We start from the raw sequence: 21,993 nt of genomic DNA, 5'->3' as shown, positions 1-21,993 counted from the left end.
AATAGATTCCCCTCGTAGCCCCGAGCCCCAACATTCAACGGCAAACTTCCCAGATCATTCTTATTTCCTCACACAAAACCACCACCCGCTCGAAATTGATCGTCCATGGGGCTAGATATTTTAATGACTGGATGGCCAAAGCACCGTGTAAATAAATGCCTTCACGCAAAACGCAAGCGGTGAAATGATGTCAATAATAATGTCGCCATTTGATTGGTGGATCCAACATGGACCGAGTCACGCTGATTGGCTGTGTTCGATCCGGGAGTTTCGTATAGATGCCGAAGCGGCGCACATTTGGCACCAGGCTGCATCATCATCATGGTATGCCCGACCTTTGTACATGGTCATGTACTTATGTATCCTGTGCTTAGGCAACGCCACGTACTCGGTCCACAAGTGTGCGTTCGACACCCGCGAGCCGATCGCACAGTCCACCCCCCAGCGAAACGGATTGGATGGACGAAGAGAACGACGTGTTCTTCGATTACTTGAGCGGTAGTAATGCCAACACGACCAGTAGCAGCGACAGTTCCAAGGTTCCTTCTGTGGCCCCACCCGCAGCACCTGGTACACCAGCATTGCCTGCTGTGCCCTCGACAACAGCATCTGAATCTCAATCAACGTCGCCAACGATAGTATCTCTGTCGACTTCCACCATGTACGTCGTCCCACACATCCCCCAATATAGGTTAACTTATCAGCCCGACTGTACACAGGACTAATTCATTTGTTTTACTCCAATAGCAATGCCATCGAGGGGGTGGTCCTTCCGTTAAGCACAGCTACCATCACCTCCCTTCGCTCCACCACCATCGCCCCCATCGCGCGAGTACGTCCGCATAACTTCATGAAGTCGTAGTGATGATGACTGTGGGTGCATTATTGTTGCAGCAGGCAGACAGTTTGCTCCCCACCTTTGCAGACACATTGCGCCATTCGATCCCTCGGTACAATACCCCTCGACTTAACAAATGAGAAGTTGAGATAGAAGCGGGGATGTGGTCAACGCCAACTTGATGGAGAGTCGACAAGAAAGCAGCGAACCACAATCGTACGACGGCGATCACGACGATAACCATGACATGAAGACTGTCGTCACGATGCAAGCCAACTTGGACCTGGCGATCACGACCCTCGGCGTGCTCCACGTGCAACTGCTGGCTGCGAATGGCGCCGTCGAACGGTTACAAGTGGACGTCCACAGGTATCTATCGCACACTACTACATTGTGTTTACATACATATATATATATAATAATTGATAGAATCCAGTTGAGTGAAGCGAGGGCAGTGCAGGACGCCGAATCTGCACGCCAATCCATAGACGAATTGCGAGAACAATTGCGGCACGCCACAGCTCCAGTCGCCGCCATTGCCAGCCAAAAGCATGTTTCCATCGCCACATCCACAGACGAACAAAACGTCTGCAGCATCGGGGGTGATCAAGGCATCGCCCAAGCAGTCGCCACGTATGGGCTAGCTTCATTGGCCCTCCTGACGTGGTACTGAGTAGGGCTAACGCGTTGAGTCGAGTGCAGGCTGACCTGGAACGAGCGACTGCCACGTGTAATCAATGGGAGGCGAGGTGTAAGGCTGCTGCGACAGGCCAAGACGAGGCGCGGGTGGAAGTGGAAGCCATGAAGGCAATGTTTGAGGAGGAAAAGCGCGTGCACCTCGAGTGCCAACAGCACCTTCAAGGTGACGTCCTCCCACTACAATATCCCTTAAAAGCACGATGTATGTAGCCGCCAACGTCGAGTGCGCGAACTCGAGACTTCGCGCCGAGGCAGCCGAAGCCCAATTGGACGACTTGACGGAACGGCTCAGTCATGTGGAGCGTGATAAAAGTGCGCTTCAAGTTCAAGTAAAACAGCAACTTCAATGAGTTTTTTTCGGTAAAAATCTCTGGTATTTTGTAGATTCAGCTCTTGACATCCCGCCAACTGGCAGTGCAGCACATTGTTGTCCATGGCGTCGTCGAGGTATTGTATTGTCGATATTTTGTAGTCTTATGGCCAAAAATAATATTCTTCGGAGACATTACTGTATGATGCCCATACAATAAATAGGATGTGGCAGTCTCATGCCCATAAAATATTATTGGGATTAGAAACAGCAGCGAGTCAAAGACGCGTGGCAGCATACCAAGCGAGTGGTGGCGTCGGAATGCAAAAAGACTAAGTCGTTGTTCGCAAAATGGAGCAATGAGTGCATGGAAATATGCTTGCGACACAACGATCGGGTAACCAATCGCTCTGTAACTATTGGTCCATATTGAAATATATAATATTACTATTAATGTAAACTTGAAGCAAATATTCAAATATGTTTCGTTGTTTTAGCAAGTGGACGTGGCGCAAAAGGTGGCGACGCTGGGGCTGTGGCAACAGCAACTTCGAACGGAACGTAGTAAAACCATGGGGTTGCAACAGCAACTGTGGAAAGCCACGTCGAAACACGAACGAATGACCCAGCAACTTCGGGACGAACTCGACGAAACCAGGGACCATTTGCAAGTTCTCATGCAAGGTACTACAACTATTATATCGTTCGGGTTCGCCAAGCCATAGAAGCTCATCGTCGTGTACGTAGTCAAGGTTGGCCTCGTGGCGGACGGCCAAGCTTCGCGAGAAAAGATAAGTCAAGCCGACGCGGCCGCGGCCGCGTTGCGCTATGAAACTGCGCGGCTGACAAAGCTCAACATGACCTTGCATCAACAGATCCAGGTACAAACATGCTTTCTACGATCCGTGTTGCATGTTGTTTATGTGGCTGTGTCAGATTCTGCAGCACACACATGCAAGAGACATGGAACGAGCGATGTGCAACCAACACGGCCCGCGGGCCAAGCGAGGTCTCCCCTCCACCTCCTCCGTAAACCAAGAGAGTGAGGAATCCCCGACTCCGGAAGGCAAGTAGTACGACGTGCGTGCGTGCATGGCTCATGCTGCCTGTAGACTGGTGCTCATTCCTTGATCTTGTCATGGTTCATCACCAAGAGGTGCGACCACTGGCAAGTGCAGCGTCCTCCCAAGAGGTCTCCGGATAAGATATGTCGTCTTCTGAGTTTTATAGTTAGCCGGAACAAGAAATTTAAATGGATACTACTGACTGTGAAGTAGTACATACTATGTTTGCGTAACATTTAGCGAACAGCAAACGCTTTTGACTCTAACGTTATCCACCAAATTCAGCACCAAGGGTAGTATTTTAAGGCCATAATATCGGTCCATCAAATTGGCGACATTGGAGCGTTCGATGGCATATACCGGTGGAAAGGAGAAATAGACTCAACGCGGAGTACAGTATTATTCCGATCTGTCCCATGGATACCATCGTAAATTGCCAACCTTGGTCCACCCCGTTTCACAAATGTCCCAAGAAATTATGATATAATTACACAGTTCGTTGTCGTAATAATAAATCAAGGTGCTCATGCCTTGTTTTAGTCCTGGAAGTATTCGGTTGCGAACCTCCAAACTTGAGTCAAAGCGGACGACAAAATTTGACGAACAAATCGTCGGCGCCGCCATACGTATAGGACCTACACAAGTAAACGTTAGAACCTGTATTTGTTTTGAAGTATTTTAAATTGATAGACTCATCTAGTACTTCGAAGTAAGTTACTTCGTATTGAAACTACGAAAAGTATCCTAGGATTGTCGAGAAAGTCACTTTTGACAATGAATGCATATGTACAGTACGGAAGTGTACTGTAGTACTCCTCCATGTAAGCAGTGTAGTACGACTTCGTAAAGCGACCTCGTTGGACATGGGTCGCACACACACTGCACATAGTACCGTTCACACATCCCAAGACCACCTTTCTATCGAACTCCCCGATCTTGCACGTTTTTGACGTTATTATGAACAACTGGCAGGCGAATCCTCGCTCGGTCGTGAACTGTTGTCCAACGCCTGCAGAAAGGGCAATATAAGCCAGATCGAATAGAGTTGTACACTCCATTCATAGCCGTTTGATAGCGCTAACATGGGACTTGACTTCCTCAATGCAAGCGGCAATGTCTGATGCTGCTTTATGCACTTGTTTGGTATTGGCAAGGCCATTGGTTATAAAATGGTCAATCTCGACGACCATTGGCTGGAATTGGGGTGAGAACCCCTTCTGACAAGTCACTGTCATATCACGCACCTATACTGCATTCAAGTGATTATGTCGAAACCGAAATACGTGGTTTCGCACTGTGACAAAACCAGCCACATGTTCAACCTTTTCGACCGGATTTTCAGCCATTTGCACCATAGCTTGAAGTTGAACTTGACAAATAGACAAAACACGCATAGTTGCACCCTCACTGGTCAGACCAAGAGCCATATCACATCACAAAACACCCATTGCCACCAACAAGCGCCGTCGTCATGCCGCCGCTATCGTATCAGTCGTCGTCGTCGTCCCAGCAGCAGCAACAACACCAGATTCAATGCATGAAGACGTCCATCACGGGCGTCTCATCACCCGCTGGACCAGGCGCGCACTCGCCGACACAGTACACCATCCGCGTCGCGGACCAACGAAGCAACACGACGCAATGGCTGGTGCACAAGCGGTACTCGGACTTTCGGTCCTTCCGCTCATCGCTGCTCGACCCATCGACAACGCTGTGTGGAAGCTGTGTCGAGCTGGCGGACGAAGCACCCGTCGCGCACGGCTTTCCCAAGCGGAAATGGATCTTCTCCAACACGAAGCGCGTCATCATGGAGCGCCAAGAAGGCCTCGCGGTGTTCCTCGACCGCGTGAATGTGTCAGTCCGGAATTGCCATCATCCTGACTGTATGTCGCGTCCCTTGCTGGAGAAATTTCTCATGCTTGCAGACATGCGCTACACATTCATCGACATGCAGCTGCACGACAACACGGACGAGTCGACAGCAGCACCGACGCGACCGGCGGCAATCACGTTCATTCCGCCGCCATCGTCCCTTCGCCATAGCTTTGCCGACACCCTCGGCAGTCGACGGTCCGATGTCCCCGACCTGCTGCGGCACTCGTTCCATGGCACGCAGGTCCGCCACCGCCGCCATAGCGTGCACGTTTCGTCAGCCGATCGCATCAAGAAATTTCGCGAACTCGCTCCCATCAAGGTCGCTCCGAAGGCGGACAAGAAGCGCATGTCGCTGGAAACAATCGAAGAAGTCGCTGAATGATGGGCACGCCGTCGAATCCCCCTTATTTAACCCTTCGACCCCAACCAGCAATGTGTGGAGACATCCAAATATTATTTTATCTAGGCCTAACATCTTTCATTAGTATATATATATATATATACACACTGAGACAATGTGTAGTATCGTTATTGTACTGTATTCCTGGTGGAACGTTTTGATTAGCTGAATAGCCTTGTTTGTGTACATTGTAAGAGCCAATCCGATCCACTCAAATTTGGATTAGCCAATAGGGTCGATTCACAATTTGGGCGGGCCTGCACACCATGTAACGTATATAGATAGATTTGGACAGTGGCGGGGCAAGTATCCGGATACGGATAGTGTAAATTACCACGTGCATACAATAATCAAGTGTAATAATCCAATTATATAATTTTACAGTGGATTATATCATTTTACAGAGGAGTGCAAATCTATATGGCTGTCTAAACCTATATACGCTACACGGTATCATGTTTATCTCCAGGATGTACCGCCGCCGCAGATATATCGCCCCTTTAAACCCGACCTGCTCCCCACGGACGAAACAGATGGGAAGAAAACCAAGGTAAGGTTTACAGGACACGGGTAAACTGTAAGTTTTACAGGACACGGGTAAACTGTACAGTGTACAGTACTCATACAAGTACTGTATGTACTCAAACGACCTACTAGTACTAGTATTACCTCAAGTACACGGTAACCGGTACATGTATGGGTAAATCACACTTGCATGTTCATCTGAGTCGACGGCATGTACGTACTCCGTTGCTTTGGTTCCAAGTACAGTACAGTACATGTAATTGGAACCTGGCAAAGCATAACTCCCCCAAATAAATATATTGCAGAAAGAAATCCAAACAACAATATCCAAATATACAGGTTTATTCGAAATCCTCATGGCTAACGACGCCGCCGACGCGTTGAGCGTGCACTTGACGACAGCGCACGGTGTCAAGGTCCTCGCGTCCATAGCGACCAATGATGACCACGATGACCTCTCTCTTCAAGCGGAAGCCCTTCGCCTCCTCAGTGAACATGCACATGACCCCACCATTGCCAGCGCGTGGGAATCGTCGTCGGTACGTCGACTAGCTTCGACTGTCGTCTGTCAGCTCCATGGTAGATCCTGACGTACGTACTTGCCTCTCCAGCACTAAACGATGCCGACTCGGATCTCCATCTTGTGTTGTGGAGGTGTCTCGCACAATGCGCCGAAACCGTAACCCCGTTGCTGCCTCAACTATGGTCCGCCCGTCGGTCCATCCTTGACGTCGCCACGTCTATCCAAGACGCTCCGTTGCATTCCACCTCTCTTGTACGCTCGCACTCCATCTTCCTCCTTCTTCTCATGCTCGTTTAGGCAGCTCACACGCTTGCGGCCCTCGTCGCGTCGGTAGCAGAACATGCTCCTGCGCTGCTCGTGCCATCCGCTTCCACGGGTCCGTTTGCCGGCTTCGGCGACCTTTCCGACCTTGGACTTGCCTTTGTGCGTCAAGTCAAGCTCTGGTACGTCCTCACGAACGAAGCCGCGCTGTTGTCGATGCTGGCGCATGCCACGACGACTGTTTCCGACGTGAAAGTCACGTTCCAGGCCAAACTGCCGGCGCTGGTGTGCCGCGAGTACGTCTTGTATCACGAAACATTCGACTTGCACTACAACGCGGTGGCATTCTTGTTCAATTTGGTGCATGTGTTGTGGCGGGATGACGTGGCAGCACCAGAATCCACCACCCGTCACGACCAGATATTTGGCCACGTCGTGCTCCGACTCTGCCTGAGCAAACACAAGATCGTGTGGTCGGAAATGCGCGGCGTGCTTGAACATATCGTGACGTCGTCCCCCGACTTTGCCGCGGCCAACCTCGTGCCCCAACCCCACCTTCGAGGCGCCGTGGCCCACCTCGCCGCCAAGAGCCATGACGTGGCAGCATGGACGACGAGTTTGCTTGGTCAAGTCGACACATTCGAAACGGTTCATCGCATCAATGTCATCCAGTTGCCGTCATTGCAAATCGATTTGACCCTGCGTGACGCCGTCGACGTGGCAACAACGCTCAAAACTACGGGCAATCGTTGGTTTCGCGACGGTATATATATATTTATATATATTATTAGTTATGTACTACACTATGGATGTTTGTATTTATGATATACATAACTATATCATTTGTATACGTATTATATATTTGAAGCATCGATCTTGATTAGTATGGGGTATATATATTAATACTACGTAGTACAATTATGTCGGAAGGTCATTACACCTGTATGATGTATAGGATGCATTGTTGGGTGTATCGTTTGTATAGGGCTATTTGTATGTGTCCATGAATGCTCCAATATGGTGGAGAGAGCTTTTTATATGGCTATTTGTATGGGTACAGGACTGATCCAATTATATGCTGTAGGAAATTACACGGCGGCGCGGTCGTTTTACCGCGTGGCGCTGTCCACGTTGACCGTGTCGGAAGCGTTCAATGCGTCGCGACGACCGACGGCAGTGAAATTGACTGTGGGGCACCCCGTCAAAGTACGTTGTATGCCTATTCTGCACCTATACAAACCTCAAGTGATGTACTGTAGGTGCAGCAGGGCACCGCATGGCTGGTGGGGATGGTGAGCGACGTAAACGAGGACGTGGTGGACGTGATGTTTGACAACGGCACCGAAGCCGACAACGTTCCCATCCACAAAGTGCACATGCTGCCCGTGGAAACGTCAGCGATCGCAGATCTAAGGTTGCACCTATGCATGAACAGTGCCAAGTGTTTGCACGCGTTGGGCTGCACCCAGGACGCGATCGAGTGCCTGACGTTTGCATTGACAGTGTCGTCCGAGCACATCCCCGCCCTCTACTTGAGGTGATCTTTCGTCTCTTTGAGTGTATGTGGGATATGTATGCCTCATCGAGGGGTGGATGTAGGGGCGTGCTAAGTATGGCGACGCACGACACGTCGCAAGCGAAATCCGACTTGCAGACGGCGCATCAGTTGGTGTCGAAGACGAAGACGCATGTAGAGATGGACGGGAACATTCGGACGGCGTGGTCGCGACTGCAGTTGATGGTCAAGCACCGCAAACGAGCAGACAAGCGCATGATCAAGGAGATGGTCGCGTACTTGAACACGATCAACATTGAATAGTCTTGGGAAGGGAGGGTATTGTGGTACCATGGGGACACGATTGATTATAGTCGGGATGGGAACACGAAATGGCTGGCGTTACTGGGACTTCTTGGAAGTGGTGGTTGTGCTGTAGCGTTGGATGAAAAAGTGCAAAAACAGCGCAAAGTAGCTCGCATACATGACGATGCCGTATTGAAGGTTCGTTCGGTTGGCATGGCATGTAGTCGTGGAAGACGACGACGAGGTCGACAGGTAGATAACACTTGCGGCGCAGACGGCGACACCCACCACCATCTACAAGATTGAAGTTCCGAGGTCAGAGATGGATATACCCGAGGTGATGTGAATCCTTCGATTCTTACCTGACTCAATTGCAACGTTGTGACAAGGTATGCCCACCGAGGACGATACCCCACGGCTGTGAGGAAATAGTACATGTACATGACAGCGTGGACGGTATAGTTCATCGCAACAAAGTAGAGGCCACTATGAAGCACGAAACGATCAGGGTGAACAAAGTGATGTCGAACATGTGTGTAGTTACCTTGATGAGCGCACAGAGTACGCATGCCAGCAAAAGAGCAACACCGTGATGTGATGGTACCAATGCAAGAATCGCAACGGCTTCTTGCGAATGACGACAAAGAACGTGTCAAAAAGCTCAGGAATCTGCACATACCGTGAGTCGTAATGTCTAACAATCGTCCCGATTCAATGTCACGAACTAAATAGTACCTTGGAGAAGATGAACATGGAGACCCAAAGCCCCACAGGACCGTTTCCGTAGTGCGCTGTCGCGTCGCTGCACACGGAATGGTACACCCCGTGATGGTAGATGGAATGGAGAAGAAACGGCACCGTTCGAAGTGCCCCACATGCGCTGAAGGTAGACAAACTCAAGTTCCACAGTGCTAACACCCTGTTTGATAATCAAATGTTAGAAAGTCCAATATCGACCAATCGAGCAAAGACGATGAGGGTACCATTATATACTTACGGAGTCATGTCGAAGGCTTCGCGAGAACGCATGATTTGCTTCCCAAAGTAGCACGAGAAGCAGTATGCAGCACACAACGCCACGCAGAGATGCATCGTCGAGCGGCAGAATTGTGCTTCCCACGTCAGCATCTACACGTGTTCAGCTGATGGGAGAGGATAGCCGTACGAATGTGTTTTCGAAGGCGAACGGATACAGCACGGCCAGGCGGGGGTACTGCTCGTGGAGATACGGCAGCCGGGCATCGGCGGCGGAAGCATGGAAACCCTCCATGGTAAATCTCGAAATGAGCAGAAAGTGCGCGAAAAACCAATCTGAAAAATCATCCCTGGAGCAACCACAACAAAGAAGTGAAAACCGGATATATCCGGATAAGGATGGTTTCCTAGATTAATCTCCAACATGATTCCGATGTGGGCGGCACATGGTCAGTGTCAAACCATGTTGATTCGCACAATAACCGGAATAATCCGGATAATCGTTCAAGGACCAGAAAAAATCGAATTGTGGGCAGATTACAAACTCAGTTGCGCGGACAACTGAAAGCGCGCGGCGGTGCCAAGGTGGAATAGATGTCACGGCAAGACATTTCTGAAAGGTCATGGTATGCAAAGGACGAGGACGAAGCCCAGTGATCGTCTCCATGTGTGCGAGGCGAGTCAGAGGAACGTCCTCGCGCCGCCCTGTGAGGATTTCCTGTGGTACGTACCGCAGCATCATGCTAGGAAAGGTACGGAAAGCAGGGGGCTATATACATATGAGAACGTGTTATTCAATCAAGCCTACAAGTCGTCCTTTTCGTCAACATCGTCGCCGTCTTTGGAAAAGTACTTGGAGTCCAGGAAGTTGTCAAAGATCGCATCCTCGTCCTTCTCCGAGAAAATGTCCGTCGCGTCGTCCTTCATGAGGTCTTCGAGGTCGGGGATCTTCATCTTGTCTATGCTGTCTCGCTGTTGCTGGCTCATGTCGTCGATGAGCTTGCCCGAGTAGATGTCGTCGGTAAACTGCTTCGTGAGCTCCATGTACTCGTCAAAGTCGGTGGGCTGCTGGGCGATCCATACGCACAGGACGATGAACAAGACGAATGCAATCGCGCGGTACTTGCGTTCACTGATGTCGGTGCTCTTGAGACTGTACAGCGGCTTGAACGAGTCGACGACCCCCAGGTTGTCGTCGTAAATGTTGGGCAGGAACCAAAACTCAATGCCCACGAGCCACAGGATGAAAAATGCAAACACCCGCACGAGCGAGAACACAAAGATGAAGATCAAAAACGTGACCGAGCAATACCACACGACGACCTTGATCCACTGCGGCCAGATCGGGTAGCACACAAGGCCCGTGAACCCGATGATGAGCAGCGTCGTGAGAAAGTTGCGGAACGTCGTCGGGCCGTCGTACATCCACGTGTAGTACCCGTCGGCGACAAACTCCGTGTCCTGTGTGGGCTGCAACACCTTCTTGTTGCGTTCGTCGCGGTTGCTGCGGTGGATGAACCCGTGATGGATCAACAACTTGCCCATGTCGATGGCATGTGCCTTTTCCGTCACTGGCGACGGGCAGTACCGTTCGGCCACGGCGTTGTTCAGCAGGAATTTACCGAGCTTGTCGCCCCGGAAGAATTCGACACGCTTTCCCATCTCGATGGCTTGGCGCACGGGCATGCCCTTGCGGCCGCGAAGAAAGTCGGCCATCTTCTTGACCTTCTTGAACTCGGCCTCTTCCTGTGAGAAACAATGTGTGCATGAGGACACACCGCATGTCATCTCCATAGACGTAAGATAGTACCTCAGCAGTCAGCGGGGCTCCAGCAACATGCGCCACCGCAGGTCCTCCGTGGGAATGTCCATGACCGTCACAGCATTCGGCCCCCATGATGCGAGTAATGTAGCGACGGGTGGTGTGGTGGATGAATAGAAAATGAAATTCCGCAAAATTCCCATTGTATTGGTGACGTGGCCTGATTTCCATACAAAATGCAAGTCTATTACGTATCCGGATAAAGGTGACTTGCTTGACCGTACACTGAACGTGCAGTACGTCGAATTTCGAACATCCCAACCGCCTCATCACCAAACCTCACGAAATGCTGCCCTTGTCCGATCCCATCTTGCTTTCTGGTTGAGAAGCACTCAGGACGAGATCATATATTAGTTTGTCTTGTTACGGCACCGGTTCTTCCGATGCAAATTATGTTCAGTATCATACCTTGCACCTACAGAAGCAAAATGTACGTACAGTGTACACCAATTAGTTTAAAATTACCTTGAACTACCTACCATCAAGTTTTTAGCGTAAAAACTGTCGAATTTAGCATGTGGGAGTCAAAATACTAGTACTATTAATACAGTATGTATAGTACTTCGAAGTATCAAATTATCTAAATAAATAGTTCAATTAACGCGATCAACGATATCCTGATCTTGGTCTAAAACAATCGACGGAGGACGCGCAACATCGTCATGGCAAAGTTCTTCTCTTCCTGGGAAAACCGCTGGAGCAGTGTCCCTCTGTACGCTTGCTTGACCAGCTTCCGACCCACACTCATGCAACCCTTCTTGGCGGACAATGAGCAGGCCGGTGGATGGTGCCACATCATCAGTGCGATCCCGACGACTATCACCGCCACACCCACACGATACATTCGTGATGCGGTCGTCGTTTGCTTCGAGTTGGATACGGTGTAGGTCGGACGGAGGACGGGGAACTGCGGCAGTACCCACATGTGGTTCCCGGTTGCGAGCCACACGATCAACCACGTGATGAAACGCACGACGAGCATGGCTGCGATCGCCAAGCCCACCGTAACCCCCGAGTCCCAAAGCATCTTCTGACCCCATGCTGGCCACACGGGATACAACACCCCCATGCACAGAACCCCAAAGAACGACAAGCTAGCAATGTGGCGCCAAATGGACGATCCTTCGTACATCCACGTGTACACGCCGTCGTCCGTGAAGGTCTGGTCGGCCTCGTCGATGTCGAGGTGTGGGTATGTTGAAGTTGTTGGCGCCTTTGTCGACGGCGGCGCCTTGATGCGTCTCGACTTGTGGATGAAACCATGTGCCAGAAGCGAGTGTCCAATGTCCTCGACACTGTCGTTCGCATTGCGAAAACACTTGCGGACTTCTTTGCCGCGGAAGAAGGTGACGCGGCGGTCGCGCTCGATTGCGTCGCGGCACTTGGCGTGGTGCAGCAGCGTATCCGCCAAGGCCATGGTCGTGTCTAGGTCCAGGAGTTGCGGTGTCTCTTTCGACGAGTACGAGGACAAGGCGGCCGTTTCGTCGGTACTTGGCGAGAGAAGCATAGCCTCCGACATGGCAAATGGACGAATGAGCCACCATCCATGTTGACACTTCAAAAGACGTTCCACGCGGCGGAAACCCAATAGCCAATCAGATGGCGACGTTGGCGAACCAATCAGAAGTCGCCCACAAACCGCAATAAAATTCTGCATCGTCGCGAACGTTCACGACGACCTCAGTCGGGATCTCATGGTGAACAGGATCCTTCCAGGTAGGCACAGTGCGATCAAGGGATGTCCATCATCGCATCATGGCCAGCCTTTAATGACAACGAGCGTGTGTTGGTGATTGCATAGCCGAGGTTTGCGTTTTCGCATTATCAATACAGTACTGTCCAACGGCGTCGACGCGTGGCGGGGACATACGGATAATTACCGGATGTGTCGTTTAAAAGATCCACGTGTTGACAGTGAGTTGGCGGCATGCCCGAGTACGTCGCACGTGTTGTTATGGTGGCATTGGTCTGATGTACCTGGTCTATAGATTCAAATGCCATTTGCGTGTACACAATCCGTTAGGTTGCCATACTGCGGTCAGTTGCATCTTGCCCTATCTCGTGCTTGACGACAACAACGACATAGGCGGCGACGGCGGCGATGCTCCAGCGTCAACGTGGGAATCCCAAGTGCATCCAGTGGCGAGACCCGTCCGGCGAGGCATCGGCTCCCCTTCGCTTTCATTCCATCGGATGGTCCTTGGCCGAGTCTCCGCCAGGGTGGTCGACGGTGCTAGCTCCAGCCATGAGTCACGACCACCACATGACATTCTTGCACGTTGGCGCGTTCAGTGGCTCGTGGCTCCAAGATCAGCTACCAGCTATATTCGATGCGCTACTTACCGGACGACGGGGGTTGCTTACGCTATCGTACTACAATGTCGTGGGAAATAGCGGTATCCGGGATCACTTTTCATCGCTGGACGCGGTGTCGCTACCCGAGGAGTGTTATATAGAGCCCACGTCGACTCCAGCCAACAAACTCCACATTCCCATCGTACGTTGTCGTCATCGTTGCTGTTGTTGTTACGAGCTAACAACATACACCTTTCGTACAGACGACGCCATTGAATTGGCGACCTCTTGTACAGCTTATGCAACACAGCCCAGTGGACCCCGAGGACCACCTCGTGCTGCAAGTCACATTCGATGGCACGGCGACCGCTACAATCTGTTCGGTTGCGACGATGCTACATCCGTCCACGGGGGTGTGCTATCCGTGGTACACCGGCCAGCTCCGTCCCACTTCGTCTCCCGCACCATCGTCGTCATTGATGTCGGCAGTGTACCCGTACATCCACCGCGCTGCCGCCGTGATCGTGTGGACTGTCGTGGACTGCAGCCACCCCCCTAACGTTGTTCGCAACGCCCTACTCGCCACGTTCAAACTCAAAAAGTGGCTCAAATCAACGGCCTCTGCTGCTTGTGTGTCGATGAATGTATCCAAATGCGCTGAAGCCAGCGCAGCCCTCTCGCTGGCAAATCGACGAGAGTTGGAAGCCCAAGTCAAAGCGTTGGCCGAAGAGAAGGCCGCGGCCGACGCCGCGACGGCGCAAGTGACCCAGAAATTGCTTCGCGTGCAGGCCCAATGCGACCAATTGCAACGAACGCTCTCAGCAACACAGGACGAACTCCACGTCAGTTGTACATTGTGACATCATACTTTAGTAAGTCTGTGATTAACGTAGAAGCGCAACGCAAAACTGGCGGCGATGGCCGCGGACACGTCGCGCCGGCTCGTGGAGCAAGACATCGTCCAAGCAGCTATGATCGAGTAGGCTACTTACTACTAGTTCTACTACCATCTACAGTGCTGCATGTTGATTGGTTGGCAGGGAAAACGACTTGCTGGCAAGGCAAGTGCAAAATCAAGTTGTACGAACCGACCACGTAACCAATGAATTGTGGGCCCAAGGCAGTTTCAAACGCAAGTGGCTGCAAGCGGAAGCCACGTGTCGAGTCCTGCGCAAACAACTGGCAGGTAACCTAACGTTTGTATGTATCTTGACAATGTCACTGTTCTAAGGCAACGTCGTCATACTAATCACAATGTTGTACTGGTAGTTGCCAAGCAACTTCAATAACGTCCCCGCTTGGTTACATACATCTCTTCCTTTTTGTGTACTGTACTAGTAGGAATAAGTCGCCAAGCAACTTCAATACACCCTACATCACTATTACCAAATTGTTATCTACTGTTACTTGGTGGTTCACGAAACAAACACGAAACGTTACAGTATCTAGTATATACTACTAGTACTACTAACCAAAGTGGTGGTGTGTTTGCACAAGTAAAGTTGAGGTGCACGTCATGAAAATGCAACATGAGTAGAACCTCGCATGCACTACAGCAAGACCAACTCAAAGACTGTATGTTGACAAGGTACTTGTTGGGGGCTGGACCTAATCGAAGTCTCAAATAAGCGGGGTGAATCGAGCCGAGCCACGAGTCAATTCGACGAAGTTGTCGTGTTGCCAACATGAAGTCAACCATCATCCAAGACAGTGGCTTGGACGATGCAAGTGGCAACATACTACCGGTAGTACACAAGCGAGAATTTGGTCGATTACATTGTGAATAACTGGACAAGATTTGATGTTAATTTTTACTTCGAAATATGTTGGTGCTAGCATGTATGTACTGTACACTACTTCGATGTACTGTATATGCTTATGAGTGAGGAGGAGGCAGTTTTTCACTAGTGGTGTTTTGGGGTTTTGCTCGTGGATTTTCAGGTAGAGTTAGACGTGGGGCTTCACTCGTGGTTAAATGGTGTGGTGGAGTTTTATTTAGTGGGCATTACTGGGTTGTTGCTTCATAGTCAAGAAGCCCAGTACTAGTACAGTAAGTGTAATATCACTCATCATAGCTAACGTAAAACAAGCAAACAAGCCGTGGACCCTATATCTTTGCGCAGGTATTGTAACCGTGTTTGAGTGTACTTTGTGAGCTGTAGTGCTGGTCATACCATAAGTTATAGTTCGAATGTTTACGCGTTGATAAGTATAAGGATGCCCAGCAATTCTCGTTAACAGTAAATTCCACAGTTTAACCACGAGCAAAACAACAACACATGACATTTTCGGTGACCACCATTAAAAAGTCAAATGGCCACACGTTTTTATCCTATTCCCATGAATGAGGCACGGCGAGTTCGACGAGTACGGTATGTCGAATGGAGGTGAGAGGAATGCGAGTTGCACTAAGCTTATGGTAAGAGATGGAGGAGAGGCAGCCTTCCACAACGCCCCCAAGCTAACACCATCGTGGCTCCTGGTCCTACTAACGTTAACGCCATACTGTAGTTACCATTAACGCGTGTTGGATAGTTGTTGGTATAAGGAACCATTTTTGCCTTAACGTTAGTCGTAGATGGGTACACCTTTCCCATGCATAAGCCACCAACCAGTACAGTAGTTCAGGCAATGTTGTATTCGTACGCTTGACGTTAGCCAGTCCTTGGACACTAAGAATGACGCACAACTCCACCTTGAGACGATATCGCCATGCATTTGTGACGCCCAAAGAACCTAAATTTGTGCGTTTCAAAATCCTCTAACTATACTTCAATCCAGTGTTTCGTGAATGTTTCGTAAATCAGTGGTATTTTTCTATGCTTGAAGCACCATACAAACTCCAGCACAAAGGAAAATCGATACTTCCGTTTTACGAAACAAAATGTTTCGTGACTGTGTTGAAATTGTTTCGTACTTGTTTCGTAAACCGTGTATATCTACTAGTACTATTTACTACTAGTACTGTAAACTACACATTGCCACACGACGCTGACGAAGGTGGTTCAATCGTTAACTCTTTGTGTGGACAAACTTAACGGAATTCATCGGGGGGCACAACTACTAGTACGTACCAAGCTCCGAAACCCAGAAACGATCCAAACCACCAACAAATGCGATACGGTATACTAGTCTCGTTAATCGTTCTCGACTTTCTACGACAACCCGCTCAAGATGCGATCTACGGCTGCGTTCACGTTGCCAAACGTGGCTTGCAATGCGCGGAGGTTCTGTTCTCGGTTAGTGAACCCCATGTCGACCAGTTGGGACAGTTGAGACGCGTAAAGGTCTTCCGGGTTGGTGGAAGCCGGGGCGCCAGGGAAGAACGGGGTGCCAGGTGTTGCCGCCGTCGGGGCGCCAAACAGAGTGTTGGTCCCTCCTCCCGACGACGACTGCTGCATTGCCTGCTGCAATTGCATCATGGCGTGGAGGTTGGCAGGGTTCATCATGGTGCGGAGGACGTCTGGGTTGAGCATCATGTTTCGTGTGGCGGGGTCGAGTTGCTGGAACTGCGGATTCATCTCCATCATGCTGCGCATCATGGCGGGGTTCTCCGCCATCTGCTGCATCATGCCTTGGACCATCGGGTTATTCAACATGTTCGGGTCGAACCCACCGCCAATAAACGGGTTTGCTGATGGAAACGAAGGTGGAGTCCCCCACGGATTCGGAGATGTAGAAGACGACGATGCTGCTGCCCACGGGTTCGACGTACTGGACGTCGTCGTCGTGGTTGCTGGCGAAGTTGCAGTCGACCCGCCGACAGCGCCAGGCATGACAAACGCGGGATTGGACGCGCCGATGCCCGCGTTGGACGCGGTTGCGTTGAGGAGAGGCTCCTGCACCTCCGTGTACATGCGCCGAAGGGCGTTGAACCCTTCGGGGTGGGACTCGATGTTCCGCAGCGCCGTGTCCTGGTTGCGCATCATCTCGCGCATCGCGGCAGGGTTTCGCATTGCTTCCATGCTTCGCCGAAGAAGTTCCGGGTCATTCATGACGTGGTTCAGCTCGGGGTTCTGCTCGAGGAGCGTTCGCATCGCCGGGTTGGCCTGCATCATCCCGCGCATGATCTCGGGGTTGCTCAGCATGTTCTGCACCATGGGAGAGTCCATCATTTGCTGCATCATTTCAGGGTTCTGCATCATGCTTTGCACGTTGGGTGGCGGCGTGCCCCATCCTCCTGCGGGTGCACCACCAAACGGATTCATTGCGCCGCCGAATGGTGACGCGAAGGGGTTCGTTGGTAAAATGCCAAATGGAGACGATTGGGATGGAGCGGCGGCTGGTGGGGTGGGAGCGACCGCTGGAGCCGCGGCGGGTGTTGGAGTGGGTTTGCTCACGGCCCCCTTGACGAAATACAGCGTCTGGTCCGCTTCGACGTCGTAGCTCGCTAACGTGTTCTCGTCTTTGAGCACCTTGCCCTTGTAAATGAGTCGCTGCAGGGATGGGGGGACCTGCGTCAAGCTCTCCAGCACTTCCTTGAAGGCCAGGACAGTGCCATCTAGGTCCGCTTCCACCGTCAACTTGTCGCCGTTGGAGCGCTTCACAACCACTTGGACGCCCATGAGGTGTGTGAGTTCTTCACGTCGTAAAATGAGGTTGTAGAACGCACCATAGGGCGAGAAATTATAGCCAATCCGAAGCAAGTAAGAGGAATTTCCACGGAATTACTTGCAATTCATATGGACATGTGGCCTTCATTTCTGCCAATGAAAGTGTCGAACGAATAATTTTCTCGAAATTCTACCATAAATAATAGTGCGAAAGCGAAAAATATAAAATCAAAACAAATGCTAATAATGAATGACAAATACTCTAAAATATGAAACATTCATTGCTTGCGTTCTTGTGGTTAACCGACACCTTTTTGCGGTAGTTCACTGTGGTATGGACATGTGTATCGCTTCACTTAACGTACTGTGTGTTTTACGCGTAACTTCGTGTTTATATTAATTATATTAGTGCTTCGAAGTAGATTCCAAAATACGTATTACAGTATCCTCGTTGCAGAATTTATAGACTTGGTTTTAGTATGCAGAAAAATAATACTTCGATACATTTTTATACTTGGTTGTAGTATGAAATAGTATGAAATATATAATTACATTAATAATGATTATGGTGCACGTCATCTATAAACTACCAACTTTTCACAAAATTTTCTGACTTCTATTTCATATTCATTACTCAAATTTTCAGCAAATTGAGACGTAGAATCGACAGATCTCAATGTGGTGAAGAAATTCTACGTCTCATATTCAAATTTGGTGATGAATTGGTCCAGAAATAGATATTTAACCTAGCGGTATTTACATGGGCGCTAGGATATTTGGCCATAGGGGTGGCCGCTGAGATGTATCTTGATTTTTGTATGTGATTCTTATCCGTATATAATATCCGGAGGCAGTTTGGACCTTTAACCTCCCACTCCAGTGATAAAACGCATGAAATCGGTATTTAACGTATCTGGAATTTGGGTTTAACTACATTAATTGCACGTTAAATAATAAAACCTTCACTCTTCAATTTGGCCAGTTGGAAGTTTTTAGATGAAGTGCACCATACTCCTTAAGTACTTCGAAGTGGTACATCAAGGACATATTTATAAAGAATGTGACATGGACCAAGTCAAGGACTTACATAGGAAGATTTTAATACTGCAAGGCCTGCACACACCACAATGCGCGGAATACAGGTCCGTAGCTTGATCGAAGGGCCACAAGTATGCATCCTTTAGCCTTTGGCTCGATTTCGCTGTCGTCGGAGGCCTACTGACAGTAACGAAGGCGCACGGCCATGTATGGTGCTTGGTGTCTGTTGAACATGTTTTACGTCAATTATATCACAGCGCTTTGTGAGTACACTGTACATCAAGGGCATTGGAAACAACGAGTTAAACCTCTCGGCAAGACGGGGTGAAAAGTTGAGATTTGATTCACTGGCTGGTCAAATTGTATTTTCTACTTTGAAGGGCCGTTTTTCAAGTTCTGCAGTTTCGTCAAGTCATCGAAATTTAAGCTGCTTTAAGTACCCAATCAAAGTGGAGATCATCAGCTTTCATTTTCACCAATTAGAATCGAAAATGAGTTTGTGTACGATACAAGACTTCGTTTTGAAGCAGTTATTTCGGACCAGAGTACTGTACTACCGGTAGTAGTAATTACCAGCGTCTTGATCTGGCATCATGGCAAGAAGTTGGGCGACTTCGTAATCGTCGTCCAAAGCAGCCCTCGCAGTAGCCTCATGCATTATCAACATCTTGATGTCTTCCATCATGGCTTCTGCCGTTTGGAAGCGTAGCCACGCATGGCAAATCGCAGCTTCTTCTTGAAGTAACAACAACAAGGCGGCATCAACCCCGGCATTGTCATTCGTTGCTGCAGAACTTTGATCTAGTTGCTCGTTGGCAACGATGTCGTTCCCCTCAAGGGGGCATCATCCCCTTGGCTGCTCGCCATGTCCAGGCGTCGCCTCTAGTACTACTACTAGCATTACCACGTCGTGGGCGACCATCATTCGTTGCTCTACACCACGCTCGTCCGTCAGTTGACGACAACCCCCCAAGGTCAAGTACACGCTGCATTTTCCACGAGGATAGATCTCATCGCGGCGCGAAGCACCTCTGGGCGAAGCATCCGTTCTCTTGTGTCGAGGTCCCACTGGTCGTAAGCTGGATGGGTCTCGACCAGGTGACAGGGTTGTGGCTAGCCCAGTCCACTTGACGCAAGGCCATGGCTACCCTCTCTTGTGTCTGGGACGCCCTTCCTGCATGGTTGATGCTTTGCATGTCGCGCATCGTCGCAGGCGTGTAGATTGCTGTCATGGCTTGACGAAGCAACGCGGGGTGGGCCGCCGCCGCGTCCAGCGAGTCGGGATCGTCTACAAATTGCCGCATGACAGGGTTGTCGCGTACGTTGCAAGATCTCGGCGTTGCTCCCAACGTTCTTGAAAAACTCCACGAGCCACTTCGTCTCAACAGGGTTGGCTTGCAAAATCTCGAGGGTCGGGGGAGCGATCCACCATACTTTGCCGCCTCCCGCCACTGGGTCCACGCTCGCACACTTTGCCGTGCTTGGGTTGCCTGTAGCGAAAGATCGAAACGAACTCGAGACTGGAAACACCCAAGGCGGTTGTGACGGTGGTGCAGGAGGACGGGAGGTGGTGGCGGTGGCCACATAGCTCGCAATATAAAGTGTCTGACCAGCGACCACGTCGTAGCTGCGCAAGGTTTGGTCGTTCTGCAGGAACTTGCCATGCACAACAACTCGTTGCAAGGGTGGAGCGACCCCCGTCACGTCCTGCAGCTCTTCTTTGAACGCCAGGACAGTAGGACAGTGCCATCCAGGTCTGCTTCCACCGTCATCACCATTGGTGCGCTTCACAAATACTTGGACATACATCGAGGGGCGTTGTCGTTTTGGAAAATATAGGAATGACTCCTTCACCAGATACGACGAACGTGCTGAGCGGGTACTGTGGCGAACGCAGTGCCCAGCCTGGGCACCACGAGTTTCGACCGATTCAGACCATCGAGGAATTAGGGGTTTCGGGGCCAGCCTCGGGTACCGTACTAGCGTAAGTAGTTTACGGATTAGATTGCGTCTCAGTAAATTGACTCCCCCTTGCGTTTCGTCGAAGCGATTCAAAATGCAAAAGAAAATTACTTTGTTTTACAGTTAACGTTTGTCATTTCCATCATCCTCCAGGAGTAAGGGCATCCCCAATGGTGAGACGGTATAATCAGACTGTATTTTGACGTTTACCGTCACTAACGTTACACACTGTATTTTACTTTTGCGCAACCCCAACGATAAAACGGTATAAAATCCGCATAACGTTAACTGTCATTTTCGGATACTGTAGTATAGAGCAATGCCATCGAGACATGAGACATGAACGAGGACATGTACGACGCTTGGGAGATCCTAAGCTCGAGTAACGGACCACGCCAAACACCGGGGTAGCTAAGGATTGTGCTGTGCGATGGTAGTCCGGCTCGCAATAGGTGCAATAGTTCGCCTCCACGCGGGCCCAAAACTGCTCGGGCTTTTGCCTGCTCCCCTTAGACTCATCTTGGGATATGTTCAACAACGAACTCGTCAGTGGTGAAGTTCGCACCCCGCCCGTTGAGAGCGATTCCAGCAAAGTGTCAGTACAGTTGTGGAAATGACCGTGCTCAAATGCATGCGTTTTATTGGTGGAAATATGATGCTTTTGTGGTTTATGTTTGGCTCCTGTATTTTGCTGTCGGGTGGTCACAAAACGGTAAAAATGGCCGATTTGCCGTCTCGCGGTAAAATATGCCGATTCCGCTAGATACCGTCGCACCGTTGTGGTTGCCAAAAACTGCATATTTGACCTCTCTTTTTGGAATTCGCAAGGCAGGTCACCTTGCGAATTCAAAACTGTCCAATTTTGTCCGATCAGATGTGGTGAAATCACGAAAATCGCTGCGTAGATTCATCACGCCTTGTTGCGATATATTGCTGTGATGGCGGTTGATGCAAGGAGCCTTGAGATAATTGTAGGCTGTGTATGAGAGCAAGATCATGTGATGTGGTTTTCAGGATCGGTCAATTCTAACAGGTCTCATTTCACCACTTGC

The 21,993-nt window shown here is 50.1% G+C and overlaps 9 protein-coding genes across 14 annotated transcripts; 5 read left to right on the top strand and 4 right to left on the bottom strand.

Annotated features, from left to right (window-relative positions):
- Nucleotides 1-280: 280 nt before the first annotated feature.
- On the top strand, nt 281-3,120 carry H257_15502 (hypothetical protein). 3 transcript variants are annotated; one of them, XM_009843630.1, is made up of 14 exons: nt 281-324; nt 375-661; nt 748-832; nt 898-950; nt 992-1,207; nt 1,268-1,471; nt 1,516-1,700; nt 1,748-1,866; nt 1,922-1,984; nt 2,113-2,244; nt 2,345-2,531; nt 2,595-2,728; nt 2,784-2,913; nt 2,960-3,120. In XM_009843630.1, exons 1-14 carry the CDS (start codon nt 322-324, stop codon nt 3,049-3,051), a joined length of 1,890 nt encoding a protein of 629 aa, XP_009841932.1. In that variant the 5' UTR covers nt 281-321; the 3' UTR covers nt 3,052-3,120. The 3 variants fall into 3 exon arrangements, with proteins under 3 accessions (XP_009841932.1, XP_009841931.1, XP_009841930.1); XM_009843629.1 differs by having other exon boundaries at nt 895-950; XM_009843628.1 differs by having other exon boundaries at nt 2,784-3,120.
- Nucleotides 3,121-4,340: 1,220 nt separating this feature from the next.
- Nucleotides 4,341-5,302, top strand: H257_15501 (hypothetical protein). Its single transcript, XM_009843627.1, has one exon. It carries the CDS (start codon nt 4,383-4,385, stop codon nt 5,166-5,168), a length of 786 nt encoding a protein of 261 aa, XP_009841929.1. The 5' UTR covers nt 4,341-4,382; the 3' UTR covers nt 5,169-5,302.
- Nucleotides 5,303-6,050: 748 nt separating this feature from the next.
- H257_15500 lies at nt 6,051-8,613 on the top strand. 2 transcript variants are annotated; one of them, XM_009843625.1, is made up of 6 exons: nt 6,051-6,250; nt 6,295-6,486; nt 6,532-7,258; nt 7,580-7,701; nt 7,755-8,032; nt 8,095-8,613. In XM_009843625.1, exons 1-6 carry the CDS (start codon nt 6,068-6,070, stop codon nt 8,312-8,314), a joined length of 1,722 nt encoding a protein of 573 aa, XP_009841927.1. In that variant the 5' UTR covers nt 6,051-6,067; the 3' UTR covers nt 8,315-8,613. The 2 variants fall into 2 exon arrangements, with proteins under 2 accessions (XP_009841927.1, XP_009841928.1); XM_009843626.1 differs by having other exon boundaries at nt 7,755-8,613.
- On the bottom strand, nt 7,525-9,584 carry H257_15499. 2 transcript variants are annotated; one of them, XM_009843623.1, is made up of 6 exons: nt 9,462-9,584; nt 9,294-9,424; nt 9,032-9,215; nt 8,841-8,965; nt 8,659-8,782; nt 7,525-8,590 (listed from the first exon to the last, which is right to left on the bottom strand). In XM_009843623.1, exons 1-6 carry the CDS (start codon nt 9,564-9,566, stop codon nt 8,393-8,395), a joined length of 867 nt encoding a protein of 288 aa, XP_009841925.1. In that variant the 5' UTR covers nt 9,567-9,584; the 3' UTR covers nt 7,525-8,392. The 2 variants fall into 2 exon arrangements, with proteins under 2 accessions (XP_009841925.1, XP_009841926.1); XM_009843624.1 differs by having other exon boundaries at nt 9,294-9,584.
- A 238-nt stretch (nt 9,585-9,822) lies between these two features.
- Nucleotides 9,823-11,235, bottom strand: H257_15498 (hypothetical protein). The gene is made up of 2 exons (XM_009843622.1): nt 11,082-11,235; nt 9,823-11,017 (listed from the first exon to the last, which is right to left on the bottom strand). Exons 1-2 carry the CDS (start codon nt 11,166-11,168, stop codon nt 10,076-10,078), a joined length of 1,029 nt encoding a protein of 342 aa, XP_009841924.1. The 5' UTR covers nt 11,169-11,235; the 3' UTR covers nt 9,823-10,075.
- Nucleotides 11,236-11,663: 428 nt separating this feature from the next.
- H257_15497 (hypothetical protein) lies at nt 11,664-12,662 on the top strand. The gene has a single exon (XM_009843621.1). It carries the CDS (start codon nt 12,161-12,163, stop codon nt 12,644-12,646), a length of 486 nt encoding a protein of 161 aa, XP_009841923.1. The 5' UTR covers nt 11,664-12,160; the 3' UTR covers nt 12,647-12,662.
- A 310-nt stretch (nt 12,663-12,972) lies between these two features.
- Nucleotides 12,973-14,778, top strand: H257_15496. Of its 2 annotated transcripts, XM_009843619.1 has the most exons (7): nt 12,973-13,028; nt 13,082-13,130; nt 13,180-13,590; nt 13,652-14,230; nt 14,282-14,367; nt 14,429-14,574; nt 14,658-14,778. In XM_009843619.1, exons 1-7 carry the CDS (start codon nt 13,021-13,023, stop codon nt 14,675-14,677), a joined length of 1,299 nt encoding a protein of 432 aa, XP_009841921.1. In that variant the 5' UTR covers nt 12,973-13,020; the 3' UTR covers nt 14,678-14,778. The 2 variants fall into 2 exon arrangements, with proteins under 2 accessions (XP_009841921.1, XP_009841922.1); XM_009843620.1 differs by having other exon boundaries at nt 13,652-14,367.
- A 1,714-nt stretch (nt 14,779-16,492) lies between these two features.
- On the bottom strand, nt 16,493-17,976 carry H257_15495 (hypothetical protein; the record flags this gene model as incomplete). The annotated part of the gene is made up of 1 exon (XM_009843618.1): nt 16,493-17,976. A coding segment is annotated over one exon (1,433 nt), but the record flags the coding sequence as incomplete, so codon positions are not given.
- A 1,145-nt stretch (nt 17,977-19,121) lies between these two features.
- Nucleotides 19,122-20,788, bottom strand: H257_15494 (hypothetical protein; the record flags this gene model as incomplete). Its single annotated transcript, XM_009843617.1, has 5 exons — nt 19,122-19,156; nt 19,553-19,811; nt 19,884-19,965; nt 20,009-20,267; nt 20,302-20,788. 5 exons carry the CDS (start codon nt 20,786-20,788, stop codon nt 19,122-19,124), a joined length of 1,122 nt encoding a protein of 373 aa, XP_009841919.1.
- Nucleotides 20,789-21,993: the final 1,205 nt, after the last annotated feature.

Source organism: Aphanomyces astaci (assembly GCF_000520075.1).
Source record: "Aphanomyces astaci strain APO3 unplaced genomic scaffold supercont1.71, whole genome shotgun sequence".
Lineage (NCBI taxonomy): Eukaryota > Oomycota > Saprolegniomycetes > Saprolegniales > Verrucalvaceae > Aphanomyces > Aphanomyces astaci.
This window is presented reverse-complemented; position numbering and strand designations above follow the sequence as displayed.